Below are 19,855 nucleotides of genomic sequence, written 5' to 3'. Positions count from 1 at the left end.
ATGTGCTTTTATTTTCCTAAGACACCATCTTGTATTTCCGGTTGTTTAATCCAAGATGGCTTCCCAGCAGCCGCAACCGGGTGGCCCAGGATTACAACCTACATCTTTACAACAGCAACAACAGCAGCAGCACCAGTTGAGTCAACAAGATTTCGATCCGGTTCACCGTTTTAAAATGCTCATCCCTCAGCTGAAAGAAAGCCTGCAGGTAAATATGGTCAATAGGTACACACCACGGAGCCCCAAAACAAAGATTAACCAAAGACGTTACAACGGACCAATTAAGTATGTGTTGTTTTTCCTCTCAGAACTTAATGAAGATTGCGTCTCTCAACTTGGCTCACAACACGACAATAGATAACGGAGTGTAAGTACAGTTGTCTTTGTCGTGCTTTTTGTCATGAGTGTCTAATCAATCATGTGTTGTTTCCTCGTCTTGTAGTAAAAGTAGCGACACCACTGTTCAGCGTTTTGACAAAAGCCTGGAGGAGTTTTATGCTCTTTGCGATCAACTGGAGCTGTGTTTGGTGAGACTCAAAAATCTCATTTAACAGGCTCGCATCATTTCCATGTAGCTATAGTGACCTCTATTGGACGTTAGGTGAAATTGACAGCCATATTCAACAATGCACTTAGGTTAGCAGCATGAAGTGTTCAGCTGTACCCCATTATACTGAGGAGTGACTGTTTACTTTCAGGATAAAAACACATGATGCTTGTGTTTCTCATTTTGTGGCCTCAATGCTATTTATTTTCCCCCTGGGCCTGTTGTATTTTATATACATCGCATGCAATAGGTACACTTCTCTCACTTCTCTTCTCTCACTCGTGCAGCGGTTGGCGTATGAGTGCCTCTCCCAGAGCATCGACAGCGCCAAGCATTCCCCCAACTTGGTCCCGACCGCCACCAAACCGGACACAGTGCAGACAGAGTCCATGTCTTACGGCCAGTACCTTGGCATGATCAAGTCTCAGATCTCTTGTGCCAAGGACATCCATAATGCTCTACTGGAGTGTTCCAAAAAGATTGCAGGAAAAGGACAACCGCCAGGGATCATGTAGTCTTAGTCCATTGTTTTGTACCTCATTGTTCTACTAGATACTTATATTTTGCAATGTACCTAACATTAAAACTTTTGCACGGATGTCTTTAAAGACTGATGTAATTAATTACATGGTATTGTGCAATGAACAGGTGAGCTAGTAGTAATGCGCCGACTGAGATATGAGCAGGTGGGGAGTCCGCAGCTGGGTGGTGCACCAAATCATTGTGTGCTCCTGTTAAGTACTTGCATCCAAAAATAGCACATGTGAGTTCACAGTAACCGGCAGTCACCCACTGTGTCAGAACACAAACGCTATATACAGTAGATTATAAATGTTTATTTTTAGATGCAAAGTGTATATTAAAAATATACAGCAAGGACAATGGCTGCCAATGCAGGTGGTGCTTTGCAAACACCAACCTCAGATGAACGATAAAAAAGGGAAAGAATGAGTTCTTTTTACAAAGGTTACAGCAGATACGAGACATTTCAGCTGCTTGACAACATAAACACAGATAATTGTTGATGTGGTTTTAAGTGCATTAATGATCCCTGAACAGAGAATCAGTTACCTCAAGGTGTTAATGTGTTATGCGATGGCTCCATGTAGTTTCTTCTAATCGCTATTATCATGCGTAGTGCATCCTTGTTTGACCAATCAGATCAATAGTAGACTACTACTACATTACCTAATCATGCAGCTATCTTAAAAACTGTAGCATCTATGCTGACATCTTCAGATTCTGCCATTGTTGACATTTTGCACTTTTGTCTTGCTTTCACCACAGCTCATGACTGGTCCACTTGTGCAGAATCCTATCAGTCATTAAACACCTGACATATTCTCACCTTTTCAATGCCGTTCCCCTGAACCATGTGTGCAATTTGGACTAAAGTGAGGCACTACAGACTGTAGACAGAGCTGATAGAAGCTGGTCAGCAGTGACCCATGCAACAAAGCCAAAAGGTGCTTTCTGATTCTGTCAAGGGACCGTTGTTTGTGTGCGTGTGTGTATGTGTATGCATAACAAGAGCAACTTGAGAACGTTGATCATTTTACTGCTTTGTTGGGCTTGAAGCTTTCATGTTACTTTTGGCCTTGGGCTGTTCTCTGTGGAAGCACAAAACAAAGACAAACATACCCAATAAGCTATCAAACAAAGTGGCCTAAAGGTAACAATAAATTGAATATATGCATAAAAAAAGAGTTTAAGAAAAGTGTATGAAGTGCATTGAGGGGTTTTACAACCTTACAACATATATAGTTATTGTAAACAAAAAGTTAGCTACTTTGCATATTTCACTCATTGTGTGATATTTTGGGAGCACTGTCGCAACATTCAACAGCTCAGCTGTTTTTTTCAGGTAAAAAAAGATCTCGTTTATCTTTTTTTACCCTTGACTGCCATTGACCCTGGTTTATTTCTCTATGAAAGGAGCTACTAACTCTTGTTGAATGTGTCTGCTAATAAAGAGTTGCTGGCTAACCTGTGGGCCCGCTCGGGACCGCTGAGGGCTGCTCGCTGACCTCCTTGGTGGCAGCGTGGCTCTAGCTGAGACATGGCGGAAGTGGGCTTAAACTTGGACAGCTCCTGCTGCCACTCCTCGTCAAAAGACGCTGCTTCGGCTGAGAGAAATGCAGGCCATTATTAGAACGATATCACTTGGACTTGGTGACAGTTGTGCCTGCAGCAAAGATGACTTCACACACATTCGTCCATATTCTGGAAATCCTGGATGAACTCTTTCTCTCCAGTTTTCTTGTTCATTTTCTTCTCAACAACGTGACCTCTGTCTTGAATGTGGTGACCGATGGACATCTTCTGCATACCGCTTTCAGAATCTTTCAGTGCTCGCAAGGTTTCTTTGACCTGCACATTGGAAACAAAAGGTCATACAGACATCCCATACAAGAGTTGCACCCAAAACTCTGCCTTACAGAGACCAGAATGCTCAGTTGTGAGGTAATGTACTGTCTAATATTCGGGTCAACAGTTCCACCTGTTGATGCACTTACACCTCCTGGGGCATGACGTGTTGACGATGACGCCTGAAAGACCTTCGGAGCCTCGTTCCCAACCTTAGAATATGTCATGACTGATGACGAGCTGAACGTGTGGGCGTTGGTGTCTGCGGACATCTCCTGCAATACAACAGCACGCAAACGCACCGTTTTCGCTTTCACGACATTCTCAGCTCTCTCAAGGCTTAGTGGCATGAACTCACAAGGTTTTTGTGTATCCCATCCATCCTGGTCCTCATGTTGACCATCATATTGTCAACCATGCTGAAAGGGTTCATCATCATGTCCTGCACAAACACACATGATACAAAGAATAGCCACGGCAGCTGATCAACAGCTCAGTTACATGTGTAGAAACCAACCAAACATGCATAACCATGATAGCATAGCCAAACCAGCAAACGATGACATTGCTATTAGTTGGAACCACTCGCATCGATACAATGTACTGCCTTGGCGTGCTTTGTTGTTTTAACGCCAAGAATCATGCTTAAATATGAATGCTTTGAATTTGTGCTCACATTGGCCATGTTCCATCATATGCAGAAACTGTAGCTTAGTTTGTTTGTTTCTTCACGAAGGCTGAATTAGATCACTGAAACTTTTATTTAAAGCAGAATTACTCAACTATATGACTACTGAAGCGTATATTCAGGCGGGACCACCAAGAAACTAATCCACACGTCTGTAAAGATGTCAGTTTTTGACCTTGACCGCTCCTTCGTCCGAAACCTTCCTGCTAGCTTGACAGTGATGTTCTCCTCTGGTTTCAGGTCATCATTTGCAACAAGAGTGATTTTTGTAATTATAGCTACACAACGCTGGCCTTTCTCTCTTCAATTGCCATTGTTCATTCATGACACAATCCAGGTTTAAGACCTACAAATGCCTCACTTTAAAATATCTAAATGTATCCATAAATGATAATTTAAGATAATTATGGAATAGATGGAGTTGAAGTCACTCTTTAGCACCAATTATGGTGCTTTTAAGGACCCAAAAGTGGTGGTACATGCATTGACCTGTATTATCATTAAACCACTCATGGTGAAGGGTATTTTTTATGAGAAAAATGACTTTTGCAGGGCTGTGAATGCTGAATATCAAGTATACGGGGGACCATTTTCTGTAATGCCTGTTCTCACTGAAGCCTATCCCAACTATACTTAAGAGGCGGGGCACAGACTGGACTAGTCCCCGACCAATCGCAGGACACAGACACGGGAGGCAAACAACCATTCATTCATTCATTCATTTTCTACTGCTTTTTCCTCACGAGGGTCGCGGGGGGTGCTGGAGCCTATCCCAGCTGTATTCGGGTGAGAGGCGGGGTACACCCTGGACTGGTGGCCAGCCAATCACAGGGCACATATAGACAAACAACCATTCACACTCACATTCATACCTATGGACAATTTGGAGTCGCCAATTAACCTAGCATGTTTTTGGAATGTGGGAGGAAACCCACGCATGCACGGGGAGAACATGCAAACTCCACACAGAGATGGCCGAGGGTGGGACTGAACTCAGGTGTCCTATCTGTGCGGTCTGCGTGCTAACCACTTGACCGCCGTGCAGCCTAGCAAACAACCATTTGCGTCTCAAATTAATCTAGCATGCCGAAGTACCTATAGAGAACCCACACACACATGAGGGGAACATGCCAACTCCACACAGAGATGTTCCGATGGAGATGTGAACCAATCTCCCGACGTAAGGCCAAGACCATACTTGCTGAATGAATAGATCATGAGGATGCATAGTGCTGTTTGCAGGTGAATCTACTGACCGTGTTGTCATTACAGCCAAAGGGAAGCAAAGAGCGACTGAGGTCCTGAAGGTTGAAACAGCATCACGTTACAAAGCAGAGAAGGGGTTTTATCTTGGAAAAGACTCTGCAAGCCACAATGTATTAGTTTGTGTGTGTTGAGATGCAGGTTGGTGTTAAATGACTGGTGGTCCACGTGCGGTGGATTGGGTCACATTGCCAGAGATTAGTGTTGGCTTTAACACTGAAACCAGGCTTCATTCTGGAAAGGCTGTGGCCACGGAGTCCAAGGCTGCTCGCTCAGCTCTTTTTCCAAAAGGTCAAGCTGATGTCAACATAACACTCATGGCCGCGATCAACCGGGCCAATTTTATCCTGTATTTACGGCATCTATTGGACCAATAAATGCCAGTTCCATTTGGGACCTGATTATATTTAGACTAGGCTGCTTGGACAGGGGGGGGTGTGGGGGGATAAGGAAGTTGTTCAGGAGTCACTGCATATTTTTGCTCTCTGTGTACTATTCTCCACTACCACAAAGCACCAAAATAATTGTTAAATGCGTATACATAAAAATATTGGCTTGTGCCAATTGATGTGTTTCTTCTAAACCAAAACATGTGGAGTCAAAAACACCACGTACATTTATAAACATGCCTGTGAAAGGCGATATGATGCACTGATGGCTACGCTCAGGAGACTGGGAACTGGGAACACTCTAAGCCGGCTTCCAACGGGGATTCTAATGTGTTACGAACTAAAACAAACTCTACAGGGTAGAACGTATGCTTTGCTATTTTTTTTAGAACTGTGCATTTGTGAATGTGTATCTTGGAGGATCAAACTGCTGTGATATGGGAGAGCGAGCTGTCATTCAAAATAATACATTAAATCAGGGGTGTCCAAACTTTTTCTGCTGAGAGCCCTACTGAAAAATGAAAGGAAAGCAACTCAGCTTTGAGATATACGTGAAAAAGCCTGTTAGAGGCGTTATCTGGTAGTTAAAGGCAGCCAGCTACACTAATTAAGAGAACCAAGTTGCCTCCTTCTTGGTTTCTACTTTTTTGTCCCACTTAAGTGATTTAGATAATCAACCTAATTTAAATATTAGTCAATGACAAAACAAACTGAACACAAACTGCAGTTTGAAATGAAACATGAATTCATCACACTACCACCACCATATTTTACTATTAGTATGATGTTCTTTATCTGGAATGCTGCATTATTTTCACACCAGATGTAATGGGACACACACCTTCCAAAAAGTTCAACTATTTTCACAAAGACCTTGGAGATCATCAAGTATTAACGTGGAGGCAAGTGAGGCCTGTGGTTATTTAGATGTTGTTGTGGGGTCTTTTGTGACCTCTTGGATGAGTCCTCGCTGAGCTCATGGGGTAGTTTGGGTTGGATGGCCACTCCAGGGAAGATTCACCACTGTTTCATGTTGTGGGTAATGGCTCTCATTGTGGTTGGCTGGAGTCCCAAAGCTTTAGAAATGGCTTTAGAACCTTTTCCTGACTGATAGATCTGAATGAATCTCAGTTATGTTGCTTTAACAGCGGGGGGAATCACTTAATAATAAAAAAAAGTGTCATTTAAAAACAGCATTTTGTGTTCGGTTGTGTTGTGATTGACTTGATGATCTGAAGCATTTAAGTGTGACAAACATGGGAAAAGGAAATAAATCAGGGAGTGGGCGAATGCTACTGTACGTCCCGTTTGTGCATTAACTAGCGCTCCAGGCTCGAGTATACAAGACAGGGTGCAACAGGCATTTGCCAGGTTGCCCTGCTAGACTGTACCACTTGCCAACTGAATGTATGGATTCATGTTATTCCATGGTGCTGTCCAAAAAACTACAGTGTCAGTGGAACAATGCCCTACAAATAGAGCTCCTCAGGGCTATACATAGAATGGCTGGCGAGGCCAAGGGTGTTGACCTTCCACTCAACAGACACTAACATGGCCTCCATGGCTGCTCCATTTAAGCTGTAAGAAACCGAGCAGTGGCTTTGTCTAATGAGACATAGGCAGATATAAATTAGGACGCTTATTTATTATATGAGGTCATGTGGTTGTTGGTACTCATGTTCTCACCCTGTGTCCCCTCAGCGATGGCGGTGAAGCAGGCTGCTCCGTCGCGTCACGGCTTCTCCCGTCTGTGATGCTGGGCATGAAGGCACCGCTGCCAAACGGCTCTGAGAAGCTCCTCATCATCTGGCGCATGTGATCCCTGTGTGCTTGGAATGGATCGCTGCACAGGAGGATGTCAACACAATTATTCATTTTCTATTTCCACAAATGCCAGGGGGAATGGTTGATTCCAAAACTGTGATGGAGTCAAGTGTGGCTACTTTGTGAGCCACAGAGCTTCGGATTTTAACACAGTACATTGTGTTTTTTAATTTAATTACTGCAGCAGATACATTTGGTGCTACATAGAAAAATTGGCGCTTTGCTGCTCCCAAACACATTATAATGGGACTGTGTATGCAACCACATACACGCATTGGTTTCACCTTACACTGCATCTGTTTATCAATGCAGTGAAATATTAAGAACAGAGGTACACGGAGACCGCAAAACATCATCCTTTTCTGTTAAATAAGGTTAAAAAACATGGAAATAATTTCAAACAAAATGAGTCAGTTTTTAAAAATCTCCACCCCAACTGGCATTTTGTATTGTAGCTAATTATGCAAATAGGACAATAACATTACCTACACCTGCTCAACTAAATACCACAGATAGATTATAGTCCTGTGGGAAACAGGGAAACACGACGGGATACAACGTGTTCGATTCTGAGATCAGATTTTTTTTTCCCATAAGGCATTTTTATGATGCAAATTTAGAACACATTTGGTTTTGAGAAGCTAATCTCTTAAGGGATAGTTGGGATTTTTTGTTGTATGACATCCCCATCAGCAGTGTAGTGCATCAACGGTGATTTACCCCCCCCCCCCCCGACTTCATCCCCCGAGTCCAGTCCTGGTCGGATTTCAGTGACGAAAAACATACTTCCAGGTGGTTGCTGCAGTTACACAAGTAAGGAATTTGGCTTGCATCTTCTTCTTCTGTGGAACGCACGTAAACAAGATGGCCGCGGTGCTCCATCAGGCAAGAAAAGGCGGGCGTCTCCCAACTATCCCTTTAAGTGGCCCCATCAACTAATGGACTACGTTCCTCAGCGGGAATTCCACCAAACCTATGCCAATTTTGTTTTTCATTGAGGATTTAATTTCCGTATTTTTTTCAAGAATAATTGCTTATTGTTCAAAAGTAATAATAGCTCACAGTCATTTAAGGCTATATCATAGCATCTAAATAGGGTTGACATCATGTATAATGCTAGCAGTTTATAGTATGTTAGTAGTGAAGGCTCACATTAATTCGACCTAAAAACCTTGAAGCAACATTTAAAGGTCACAAATAACAAGTAACATTATATAAGTAAGTAACATAATTGTTTACTAACTGACGAAAATAAGTGAAATTGGAGAAGCTACAGCTAAGAGTTTCAAGCTAGCAACTTACGAGAAGAAGGGGTCGTCGTCAAAGTCCCTGAAGTTGCCGTTACTGAACATTTCCACCGATGTAGCCGTTGTATGCCCAAATAAAATATTAAAAAATATGTTTACAAAAACATAATCCACAGGTGCGGCAGCAGCAGCAGCAGGTCCAACGCTGTGCTTCAGTGTCGCTAATGGAGGAGTTGGCAGCGTCGTTATTGAGGACCGTGGGCCACGTGACGCAAACCCAGTCTTCTGATTGGCTGGTTTGGTTTTGGCAACGGCTGCCATGGCGACCACGCTCCAGAACGTTCTAGTTAAAAGTCATTTCTTTTACACGCGTCATCGGCAAAATAACTGTCAAAAAAAGTATTACGTGAGTTCTGTGAATATTACACACTTTGAGGATTCTTTTAACTGTGATGAAAACTCAGCCAAGAATGAAATAACATGAATGTTAACTGTATGCGAGTTGTAATATAACATATTAAAGACTTCATTACCACACTGGCTATTTGGAGCAAAGGGAGTGACAAAGTGTCCCACGCTTAGTATAGATTTACCATCTGGCTTGTTCCAGAAATAGGCCTCCCCGCTCCAAGCTCTGGATTCTCTGCACTTGCCTTGAATTGTCACTCATAATTAAAAGTAAAGCCATAAACACGAGTTACTCAACGGCATCAAGTAGGGAGGTCATCGACGCAAGCGATGCAAGCAGAAGACAACTTTATTAAAGGTGCTCTAAGAAGAGATAAACACAACAAACATGATCAATTCCTATGTGACCATCATTTAACAGCAGAAGGAAATGAAGGAAATGCAGCTTCAATGTTAGGACACAGGACTTCCCATGAGTCTCTCCTGGCGTAGGGACCGCAGTCTGTTGAGCCACAGCTCCTCGGCTTTGTCTTTGTCCATGAACAGCTGCAGGACAAGAAGCAGAACAAGACGTTTTTGTTCGCAGCGTGCAACTTTCAAGATGGGTTTTCAAGGTTTTGTCGCCATTATGCTGAGCCAGAATCACTGCGTGTCATGGAAAGGTGCTTCAGCTACGTCCAGGTCCAGGGTGTTTGTTTACCTCCACTGCAAAGGGGACTGGGCTTTGATAGGAAGCAAGCAATATTTGGACGGAGGCTTGCGTGTAACTTCATTTTTAACCTTCAATCATGATTTTGTGATCATGAAAACAAGAAAAAGTGTACTGGAAAATGCACATACTGACAGAATGCAAGGCCAAAAAATAAAGTATGAAATTTACTACCCCCACCCTATTTTTGCTATTTTTAACCATTTTCCAAATACTTAATTTTGCTTCTTGAATCGTATATTTTGTTTTTGTAATGTTAAGACTATATTTCCATAGTCCACTTTTTTCTCTTAAGTTTTCTTTCTTGGAATATTTTGACTTTGATTTATGTTTTTGTTTGTTATCTGTTTGTTTGGTCGTCTATGTTGAAAATAACTTGAAAAGTTTGCATGGATTTGGATGAAATTTTGAGTAACTGTCGGAAATGGGATATGGAAGAACTGTTTCAATTTTGCGGGTGAATCCAGGAAGGAATTTTAAACATTGCCAGTTTGGACTATTTTCAGCATTTGTACACATAACTCCACAAAGAAAAAAAACAGTCACAGCACTTGTTTGAGACATTTAACCTTCCCGGTACATTATATTAGCATTACTAGCATTCTAATATTAGCATAGTAGCGTTTTTAGCTGTTTTAGCTGACACTTAGCACTGTCGTGTCAGGTGTTAGCATGTTAATTTTCAAAGCTGGGCACTTTAAAAGTTTAATGCTATGTGTTAGCATGCTACCATTAGCATATTAGAATTCAAATCCATGTTTTCATGTTGAAGAAATGTAAATATGTAGATACAATCAATGCAATAGTAATATTTAGGGTGTAAATCACAATATGGGGGGGGCTCTCCAAGCCTAATTCTATTATATTAAATCATATCATGTACTGTATCATTTTGCAGAACAGAGCTCCCAAAAAATTTTTTTCTGCATGTAAGACTATAATTTTGCTTAATAAATATATTTTTATTCATACTCTTGGGTGTCTGGAAGAATAATTCCATGCTGATTTGAGTCAGTTGTGCAGATTGATTAGCAACACCAGTCAATTGATGCTTTTTACGCCCGTACACACGACGACATGCGTGTTATTTTCTACGTTACACTCCACACCGGCGACTTCTCGTCTGTCGGCCCTGCTAATGAGGCGGTGTGTGTGGGTGGGGTGACACTACCGAGGCTAATGGGGCTCATCTGTTCTAATTGGAAGCGGGGCCGGGCCCGCCTGGGGCATATTGGTACCATACATCAGCCTGTCGTGGGGGCCTTCTGTGTATTTATATGTGTGTGTGTGGGGGGGGGGGGGTTATCAGCATACGTCAGCTCATAACTTAGTTTCCCCAGTGGAGATAGATGAGTGGGACGCCCCAGGGAGCATTAGAGGAGTTGAAAGTTTCCCTTCTCGTTTTTCATCATGGCACCGCAGGGGGGGGGGTGATTGAAGGAGGATGCTATGTGCACGCCACTTCGGACTAACAGTTCTATTCTACTGTGGATTAAAAAGATCCTGATTGCCGCCGTGTTATTGTTGGGGGTTGCCACGGTGACCACTTACGGCAGGATGAGCCAGAGTATCGGTGTCGTTGTAGACGATGGATGTGGAAAGGTGGACGTCCACAGGGTCCGAGCGGTCCGACTCCTGCTTCACCACGGGCTCCGTCTGAAGGAAACAAAATGCAACAAAAGCAGGAATCGTCACACATTGATTGACTGATTAACACAAATAATGCTTAACCGCTTAACGAGAGGCGGAGTCCTGGACTGGTCGCCAGCCAATCCCAGGGCACATATAGACAAACAACCATTCACACTCACATTCATACCTATGGACAATTTGGAGTCACCAATTAACCTAGCATGTTTTTAGAATGGGGGAGGAAACCCCATCTCCTGACTGTGTGGCCAACATGCTTACCACTCCTCCACCGTGTGGCCCCCAAGCTCATCCCTCATAATCAAATAATAAACACATAAATAAATAAACAAAAATACATAATAATAATAAACAAATAAATAAAACAATAAATAAAATAATAAAAAATAACTCAAATAATAATAAATAATAAATAATAAATAATAAATAATAAATAATAAATAATAAATAATATCAATAAAACTAAAATGACTTTCTATTTTATAAAACTTTTACAATAATTTATTTTATCACTAAAAGTGTGAATAAAATACATTTATTGATTATTTCATCAATTGTATATTTTTTCTATATTTTTGAATTGCCATTGAGAAGAAGGTGCAACGCAACATCTGCAGTTTTTTTGCAAAAATGTTGCATTTTTAATGTAAGATCTTGACAAAAATGCTCATGATTGATTTTAAGTATATAAGAACAACTTCTAAAATAGTGTTGAATTTGTTTTTTATTATTGAAGGGATAATGTGTGACATGTACATTTACGTCGAGTCAGCTTGAATTTGTACTTGCATGTACTTCTTAGAAAGGTTGTTGCAGACCTACATTTGTCCACAAGGTGGTAGTACAGGACTGCTGTATGCAATAAGACTATTGGGGGTAGTCACAATTTAATGCGCTCTAATACACAAACTATATGTATACAAATATTTTGCCTTGGATGACTACAAGTGAAAGATGAGTACACCCCCACTGGAAGCCAAAATACAGTTTTTAAATGAAACTTATTATTTTACAAATTTATACAAATTCCACAAAGAAAAAAAAAAGGTCACAGCACTTGTTTGAGACATTTAACCTTCCCGGTACATTATATTAGCATTACTAGCAGTCTAATATTAGCATAGTAGCATTTTTAGCTGTTTTAGCTGACACTTAGCACTGTCGTGTCAGGTACACATAACTCCACAAAGAAAAAAAAAACGGTCACAGCACTTGTTTGAGACATTTAACCTTCCCGGTACATTATATTAGCGTTACTAGCATACTAATATTAGCATAGTAGCGTTTTTTAGCTGACAGCACTGTCGTGTCAGGTACACGTAACTCCACAAAGGAAAAAAAAAAGGTCACAGCACTTGTTTGAGACATTTAACCTTCCCGGTACATTATATTAGCATTACTAGCATTCTAATATTAGCATAGTAGCGTTTTTAGCTTTTTTAGCTGACACTTAGCACTGTCGTGTCAGGTGTTAGCATGCTAATTTTCAAAGCTGGGCTTGAACGTTTAATGCTATTATGCTATGTGTTAGCATGCTAACATTAGCATGTTAGATTTAAATTTATTTCATTTATTAGCATTCCTAGCATAAGCAGTAGAAAATGAATGAATGAATGAATGAGTCAACTCTGGGTGTAATTTGGGGAATTTTTACCGCTGTTCCATGTCTTCACCATTTGTGGCCTTGCCACCGTGGTTGCCATGTTGGTTTGGTTTTTTTGATTTTTTGTTTTTTTTACCTTAATAATAATAACTTTCATTTCAGTTGTGTTGTCATCGACTCATTTTTAAATGCGTTTGATGACCTAAAACATGCAAGCCGTTTTCCAATCCACTGTGTACATAAAAAAAAAATGGTCGTTGACCTTGTGTGTCCTACAAGTAGCTGTCACATGTTGTCACATGTTGTCACATGACCAACAAATCTAGTCGGGGGAACATTTCAATAATGACTTCTGTGTTTTGTCTGTGCTACCAAAAGCGAGACAGGATAGCTGGTCTGGCGCTGCACGAGCGCCTGATAAAAAACATCTGAGCTCAGCCTGAAAACGCGTCCAAATGGGGACGTTTGATTTGTCGCAGGCCGGCCCCGGACAGACGGCGCAGTGCGGGCCGGGAGAATTCAATAAGAGAGCGATGGAGACGGACTGCACCTTGATACCGTCCCGGGATGATTTGAAAGCCTGCTGAACAAAGGAGTCGCTCTCGATGGCCTCGATGTCCTTTATCCTTCGCACTTGGTCCTCCAGAGAACTTCCATCTGAAACACACACGGAAAGGCAAGAGTGGGAGGGGTCACCTGTTACCATACGCCGGTTAGAGCGGGTCCACGGCCGACTGCATGTGATCCGTCCGCATAATGCTCTCAGACACGTAATCGGACATATTTGATATTATTCCAATCTCCAAGCGAGAGCGTCTCAGGCTCCGCCGCCAAGGGCACGTCGAGGCCCGAAAGAAGGCAAATAAATGGTAACAAGATGAGCGGACCGGGAATAATGCATCGTAAAATAATCATCACAAATCGGAACACAAACCGGCTGCAATGGAATTTCATTAGGGACACAGAAATAGGATTAGCTTTCATACACTTTTCGTGCATTGCAGACTATCTTTGCTCCGCTTTGTCCAATCAGACGCAGAGCTCTTCCGGTAAATGACTCCTGCATATAAACACATCAGGAATTGAACATCACGCAATGAATCATGCAAGAATCAGCGTAGGAGGAGGATGCACGCAAAGTCAACTTTTACAGGAAAAAAACAAAAAGTCTGAATAGTGGCATTATTGTGGAGCTGTCAATCACGCCATTGATCAGTCAATGGTCATCCTCTCCATCCGCCATCATTCCATCCTCTCCTGCACGCTCCCATCTCTCCATCTGTCAATCGCAGACGGGCGAGGCAAGTACGCCCACGTGGACACGCGCCAATGCACAAAAACGTTAGCGATATTTTATTATAACCCTCAATCAGGGATGCTAAATGTTAGCCCCAAACACTACCTAGCAAGCCGGCTACCGCTAACACGGAAGTTGGACATTTTCCAACTGCGACGACAAAAACGGTTTCAGAAACTCAACTTGTGCCTCTAAAGCAGGAAGGTGTTCAAACGTTAAAGAAAACAGCCTGCATCTCACCTTTGTCTTTTAAACGGACATTTTTGCAAATGCCCCGGGTTCGAATCTCTACTAGTAAGCATCATTGGTATTTGTCAGGAACGCTCAAGCCAAAATTAGCATGCGGATCAAAACAAGTGCTGTGGCGACTCCGTAATCAGGAAAAAAAAGCAGAAAGAAACAAACAAAGCTGCTGTTTTTCCAATTTACAATTTAAAAAACACTAAATTCATCACACAGTAACTTAACACTGAAAAGATATACCTGGGAAATATACAAACATTTACCAACACTAGTTTAAATAAAAAAAAGTTTTCTGAGCATTCATTGGGGCACTGCAATGACGTCAGCCTCCCTGGTGGACAGAGGCAGCACGCAGCGCCGCCCATCCATTTTCTATGCTGCTTGTCCTCCAATTAAATTCTTTACTCAAAGAAAACACTTTATGGAAAAACTTAAAAATTGTAATTATTTCATTTATGTATATTTCTTAGATATACCTTTTTAGTGTTAAGTTGCTGTGTGATGAGTTTAGCGTTCTTTGTAAGATGACAGCGTGAGTCAGATAAGCTACACAAATTTACAGTTTACTTCCATAATATATTTTGTTTTGGTCATTTTTTCCAACTTAACCTCTATTCATTTTTGATTTTTAATACTATAACTTTAAACTTGGTTTAATATTTGATCTTTATGATTCAAAAATATTGTTTCCTCAGTATTACACACATTTTTCTCTTAATACTATGACGATTTCAATATTTCTGAAATATGACTCCCTCACTTTTGCTGTTTTTTTTACTGAGTGTCCATAAAAAAATCAGCCACTGGTTGTAAATGGACCACGGGCCGCACTTTAGACACCCATGCTGTAATGCAGAACAACATGCTTATTAAAGTAGTCGTGGTCAGACATGTTTTTTGTTAACTGTAAAACTGCATAATTGGGACTGATTGCTAATGCTACTAGTTAGCATGTGTTGCTAACTGACTGGGGTGAGTGGGGTGAGTGGGGTGAGTGGGGTTGAGTGTTTAGCTGCTGTACCGTACGTGTCCACAGGGGGGTGTACGGCTGATGCTAGCCGCTAACAGCAGCGGTTGTGGACAACTAGGAGGTATATCTTGTTAAAGAATCAATGTTGTTTACTTCCCCCACTAAGCAGCCGCTTGTTAAACACCTCAGACTAAACCATAGAGCAGGGGTGGGCAAACTAAGGCCTGGGGGCCACATGCGGCCCACCAAGCGTTTGAATCCGGCCGGCCAGTTGCTTTTTCAGTATTTTTCAGTATTTCAACTTTTAACATAAAAACTGGCAACATGACTTGCAAGTCGGATGTCTTATTGAGTAAAAAAACAAACAAACAAGAAAACTGTCAAATGAAGCGCTCTGAAAAAGGGACATGAGAACATACAGCTGATAGTATAATACTTTTACAAATACATTTAGACAAATAATTCAAGGAAAATTACAAGCATAAAATAGCGTTTGTGTGTTAAATATATGTTCTGCCCTGTGTGTGTGTTCCCTGGGGAAGCAGAGTGAGTGACGGACAGGAAGTGACATCTGGGGTTCTAAATTGAGTCTCAGAGTTTGCTGTGACGCAAAAGCAGCCCGTTTTTTTTTTTGGTAGGGATTATTATAATTCAAACCTGCAAGAAAAAAATTGCAATCAAGTCTGGTGCTTGTGTGTCTCACCAAACAGTAAGGACCAGCGTAGTACGTTTGGCTTATGGAATGAATGGGTCTCACTGTACTTCCAATAGAAAACTCCAATCCGCTTCCATGCTATCCTGCAATACTATTAGCAAGGATTAATTCAGGTCATTAGGGCGTCTCGACACATCTTCATGGTGCGAGGTGGTAATGAATACATGAATATTTGTCCCTGCTCCAACACACACACACACACACACAATAATCATTGATAATAAGGCCCAAACTAACTGGTTTGATTGAAATGCCCTGCAGAATGGGACAAGTGAGTGACAAGTGGAATTAAGCCTTTGGGCTCGTCACGGCGTCATTAGCGGCATCGGGCTTGGCTGCATTGTCAGCATTTGGTTTGCTGCAGGAATCCATTAAGATTATGATTCTTATGATTTTACAAAGACATCAGTCGTGGATAGAATGACTGACATCGTGTTTGTCACATGTCAGCTGTGAAGATACGTTATTTCATGAGCTAAATCTAAAATAATGGACTTGGAGTCCAGTGAGCTCAGAGGCGGACCGCAAAAAAAAAAAAAAATCAATAACGGGTGAGCGCATTTTGCAGCCCGGAGAGGTCAAAGTTGATATTTAATATTGACACGTTATCTGACGAGTGAATTGGACTGTCAGCGCATTAGGCCGCTTTGTGTGACGGGGATGAGTGCAAAGTGAGATGGGCGGAAAGCACGACAGCACGTAGGAATCCCGGAAACTGCAGCAAAGTGTGTGTGCGTGTGTACATGTGTGTACATGTGTGTACATGTGTGTACATGTGTGTACATGTGCGTGTTGAAGTAGGAGCGGGAGTCATTACTAAGATTAGTTAGACAGACAACCAGCACGGATGAGCGGCCTCGGGATCAATACGCTATTGTTGTCTCTAAGTAGCAGTTTGTCTACTCCATTGATTAAGAGCAGCAGCCGAGGGAAGATGACCTCTTTAACTTTATCACTTGGGAGCGGACAGGTGCATTCTCCGCCGCCGCCACCAGAGGGAGCTGTTCCACAACACATCGTAGACAACTTGACTCGGATCCCATTTGTGGAGCACCAATATTATGAATATTGACAAATCTTTTGAGAAGTGCATTAACAAATAACGGACATATTCGGCACAATCGTTTCTTTGTGTTTATGTTTATTATGTGTATATGTTTATTATTTACATTATTTACATTACAGCTGGTTATGAACGCATGAAGAACTTAATTTTGGTCCATAAACACGACTAGTTACATCACGTTCAGCGGATTAATATGTGCAAAGTGGGTTTAGTTCACTTGGTGCACTTAATAAACAATGCACAACGATGAGCCAATTCAAGAAACAATACAAGCAGTTCATTCATTCATTCATTTTCTACCGCTTTTTCCTCACGAGGGTCGCGGGGGTGCTGGAGCCTATCCCAGCTGTCTTCAGGCGAGAGGCGGGGTCCACCCTGGACTGGTGGCCAGCCAATCACAGGACACATATAGACAAACAACCATTCACACTCACATTCATACCTATGGACAATTTGGAGTGGCTAATTAACCTAGCATGTTTTTGGAATGTGGGAGGAAACCGGAGTACCCGGAGAAAACCCACGCATGCACGGGGAGAACATGCAAACTCCACATCAAATCAAAAATCAAATCAAATCAAATCAAATCAAAACAAAACAAAAACATCCATTATGTCATTGTATGGTCATATCACCTCGTACTTTGGTACTGTTTTCCTAATATAATTTAAGATAGATAGACAGACTTTCTTTATTGTCATTGCACAATAACACAGAAGTTATTTATTTATTAAATTAAAAAAAAATATTAAATAAAAATAAATGTTTTTATTTATTTAATATTTTTTTTAAAAATATATATATTTTAAAATACATTTTGGTATTTTTTATATATATATATATTTTTTTAAATAAAAGTTTGTATTTTTTCAAATCATTTTTTTTATTTTTTAAATACATTTTAAAATTTGTTTAAATATTTTTTTAATTTAAATTTAATTTTTTAAATTTAAATGTCAATTTTAATTTTTATTTAATTTTTACTGTTTTGTCCCGTACCAAAGTACTGGGTGATATGAGCATCCAATGCCATAATGTGTACCATAGTGCGTGTCAATATAGTGATATATATAGCACATCATGACTGGTTCAAGACTCTTCATCCTTGGATTTAGCAAACATCAACTGCTTGTATTGTTTCTTCAATTGGCTCATCGTTGTGCATTGTTTGAGGTTAGTCCAATTTACATATTAAAAATGTAAGTGTTCAAACGTAGTGGGGAGGAAGGACAAACAACTTACCACTTCCACATGGAATGGGAGGGGACCTGTTTTCATCATGTCATGTCGGGCATGCCATGGCTCTGTGACTTAATCACCGAGATGTCGTTTAAAATAAAAAGGCCCTTTTGTCATCACTTGTATTGCAAATGGCCGTGTTTATTTGTGGAACGCAGTAGCGTCACAGGAAAGTAGGCGTCCACTCATTCCACACGACGTGAGCTCACATCATCTGGAAGTGTTGGCCACATCGGTATGAGTTGATATCTGCATTGGAAACCGAGCACCAGACAATATCAGCATCCCTAATAGAAGGACATGCTCACGCAGCACAATTCCCAGCATTCATTGAAAGCATCCCCTCGGCGTCCCCGCGCTGCTCTAAAGATGTAATTCAATCCTCAATGTCAGGCTCGTATCAGTGGAGGAGTTTTTTTTTTATTTTTTGTTTCCCTGGCTTGCTAATTGATAGAAATGAAGCCATTAATCAAGCCACTCGCCATCACTCAGCCTGGGAAGATGAATACAAACTTTCATAATAAGCACCTTCCCATTTTTAGCCCTCATTAGCATCAATTTTTAATGTAATTATGCGATTCTCTTACGCCGAGCTCATAAATTAAACTCTTTTGTTGCTGGCCGGCCTTGTAAAAATCCACAGTAATGCTTTTGTAGTCTGATCTTTAAGGCAATTACTGCCTTCTTTACTCTTTTATCTCTCTGCATTTCCAATAACCTGCTCTCTAATCATTTATCTCCACCCCCCCCCCCCCCCCCCCCCCATCATCCTCCCCCTCGCTCTTCGTCTCTGCACCAGCGGCCAACTGCCCCGGTGCCAGCCTCCTCTCCCTCTCCCATCCGCCCACATGCCCCCCATCTGCCCAAAGCCTGCGCCCCAAACAATTGGCCAACGTTGGGCTGCAGCGACACCCCCCCCCACCTCAGGTTGGGGATGTTCTCCTGTGGGCCTCACCTGTAGGCCAGCTGCTCTTGTTCGTGTGACCCCGCCCCCAAGCTCGCACACACTCGCCGTACTTGGCATCAAACAGCCAGGTGAAGCTTAGCGGGGCTGCATGCTGGGGGCGATGCGGGGGGACCCCCCCTGGGAGCCGGGATGTGCAAATACTTCTTTTCTTAAATAGCAGCCATTCACCACGGGAGTCAAGCTGCGTGATCGGGTGCTTTCAATGCACAAGATAGCAACATATTCCAGACCAGGGTGTCCAAAGGGGGGCCTGCGGCCCATTCTTGGAGCGGGCATTTGTTCCCTATAACTCAAAGCTAAGATGTGGATGTTTTGGTCCGATAGCTTAGCATATCCAGCCAAACCAAACACATCTGCCAACATGTGATATGACCGATGGGGGGGGGGGGGGGGGCATCAAAAACAAAACAACAACTTCAACTATATAAGGAAAGCAGGAAGTGAACAAATGTAACAGTTACTGATTGTAAAAGTACCAGATGGAGGGGTAGGATTTTTTAAATTAAAATTAAAATAAAAAAATATTTCCAAAATGTAAAACATACAAAAATTAATTAAATTAAATGAATAAATAAATAACTTCAATTATATTAAAATTAAAACATTAATACGTTAATAAAAAATAATAAATACATAACTTTTATTATATTATGAAAGCAGGAA

At 41.5% G+C, this 19,855-nt stretch overlaps 3 protein-coding genes across 7 annotated transcripts in view; 1 reads left to right on the top strand and 2 right to left on the bottom strand.

Moving 5' to 3' along the window:
* Positions 1-24: 24 nt before the first annotated feature.
* Positions 25-1,532, top strand: med29 (mediator complex subunit 29). Its single transcript, XM_058080735.1, has 4 exons — positions 25-208; positions 309-367; positions 443-527; positions 835-1,532. Exons 1-4 carry the CDS (start codon positions 56-58, stop codon positions 1,060-1,062), a joined length of 525 nt encoding a protein of 174 aa, XP_057936718.1. The 5' UTR covers positions 25-55; the 3' UTR covers positions 1,063-1,532.
* On the bottom strand, positions 1,364-8,579 carry mlf1 (myeloid leukemia factor 1). The gene is made up of 7 exons (XM_058080726.1): positions 8,381-8,579; positions 6,941-7,097; positions 3,273-3,356; positions 3,064-3,189; positions 2,758-2,917; positions 2,535-2,673; positions 1,364-2,157 (listed from the first exon to the last, which is right to left on the bottom strand). The coding sequence occupies exons 1-7, from the start codon at positions 8,428-8,430 to the stop codon at positions 2,103-2,105; spliced, it is 771 nt and encodes a 256-aa protein (XP_057936709.1). The 5' UTR covers positions 8,431-8,579; the 3' UTR covers positions 1,364-2,102.
* A 485-nt stretch (positions 8,580-9,064) lies between these two features.
* The window catches only part of rsrc1 (arginine/serine-rich coiled-coil 1), a 162,680-nt gene continuing 151,889 nt past the window's right edge, over positions 9,065-19,855 (bottom strand). For all 5 annotated transcript variants that reach the window (XM_058080729.1, XM_058080728.1, XM_058080730.1 and 2 more), the window contains 3 exons: positions 13,246-13,352; positions 10,994-11,098; positions 9,065-9,279 (listed from right to left, as the gene is read on the bottom strand). In XM_058080729.1, coding sequence (XP_057936712.1) covers positions 9,187-9,279; positions 10,994-11,098; positions 13,246-13,352 — 305 coding nt within the window. In that variant the 3' untranslated portion in view covers positions 9,065-9,186. The remainder of the gene's footprint in view (positions 9,280-10,993; positions 11,099-13,245; positions 13,353-19,855) is intronic.

This window comes from Doryrhamphus excisus, chromosome 8 (assembly GCF_030265055.1).
Source record: "Doryrhamphus excisus isolate RoL2022-K1 chromosome 8, RoL_Dexc_1.0, whole genome shotgun sequence".
Taxonomy (NCBI): Eukaryota; Metazoa; Chordata; class Actinopteri; order Syngnathiformes; family Syngnathidae; genus Doryrhamphus; species Doryrhamphus excisus.
Note: the sequence above shows the minus strand (reverse complement) of the source record. Positions and strands in the feature narration are given on the sequence as shown.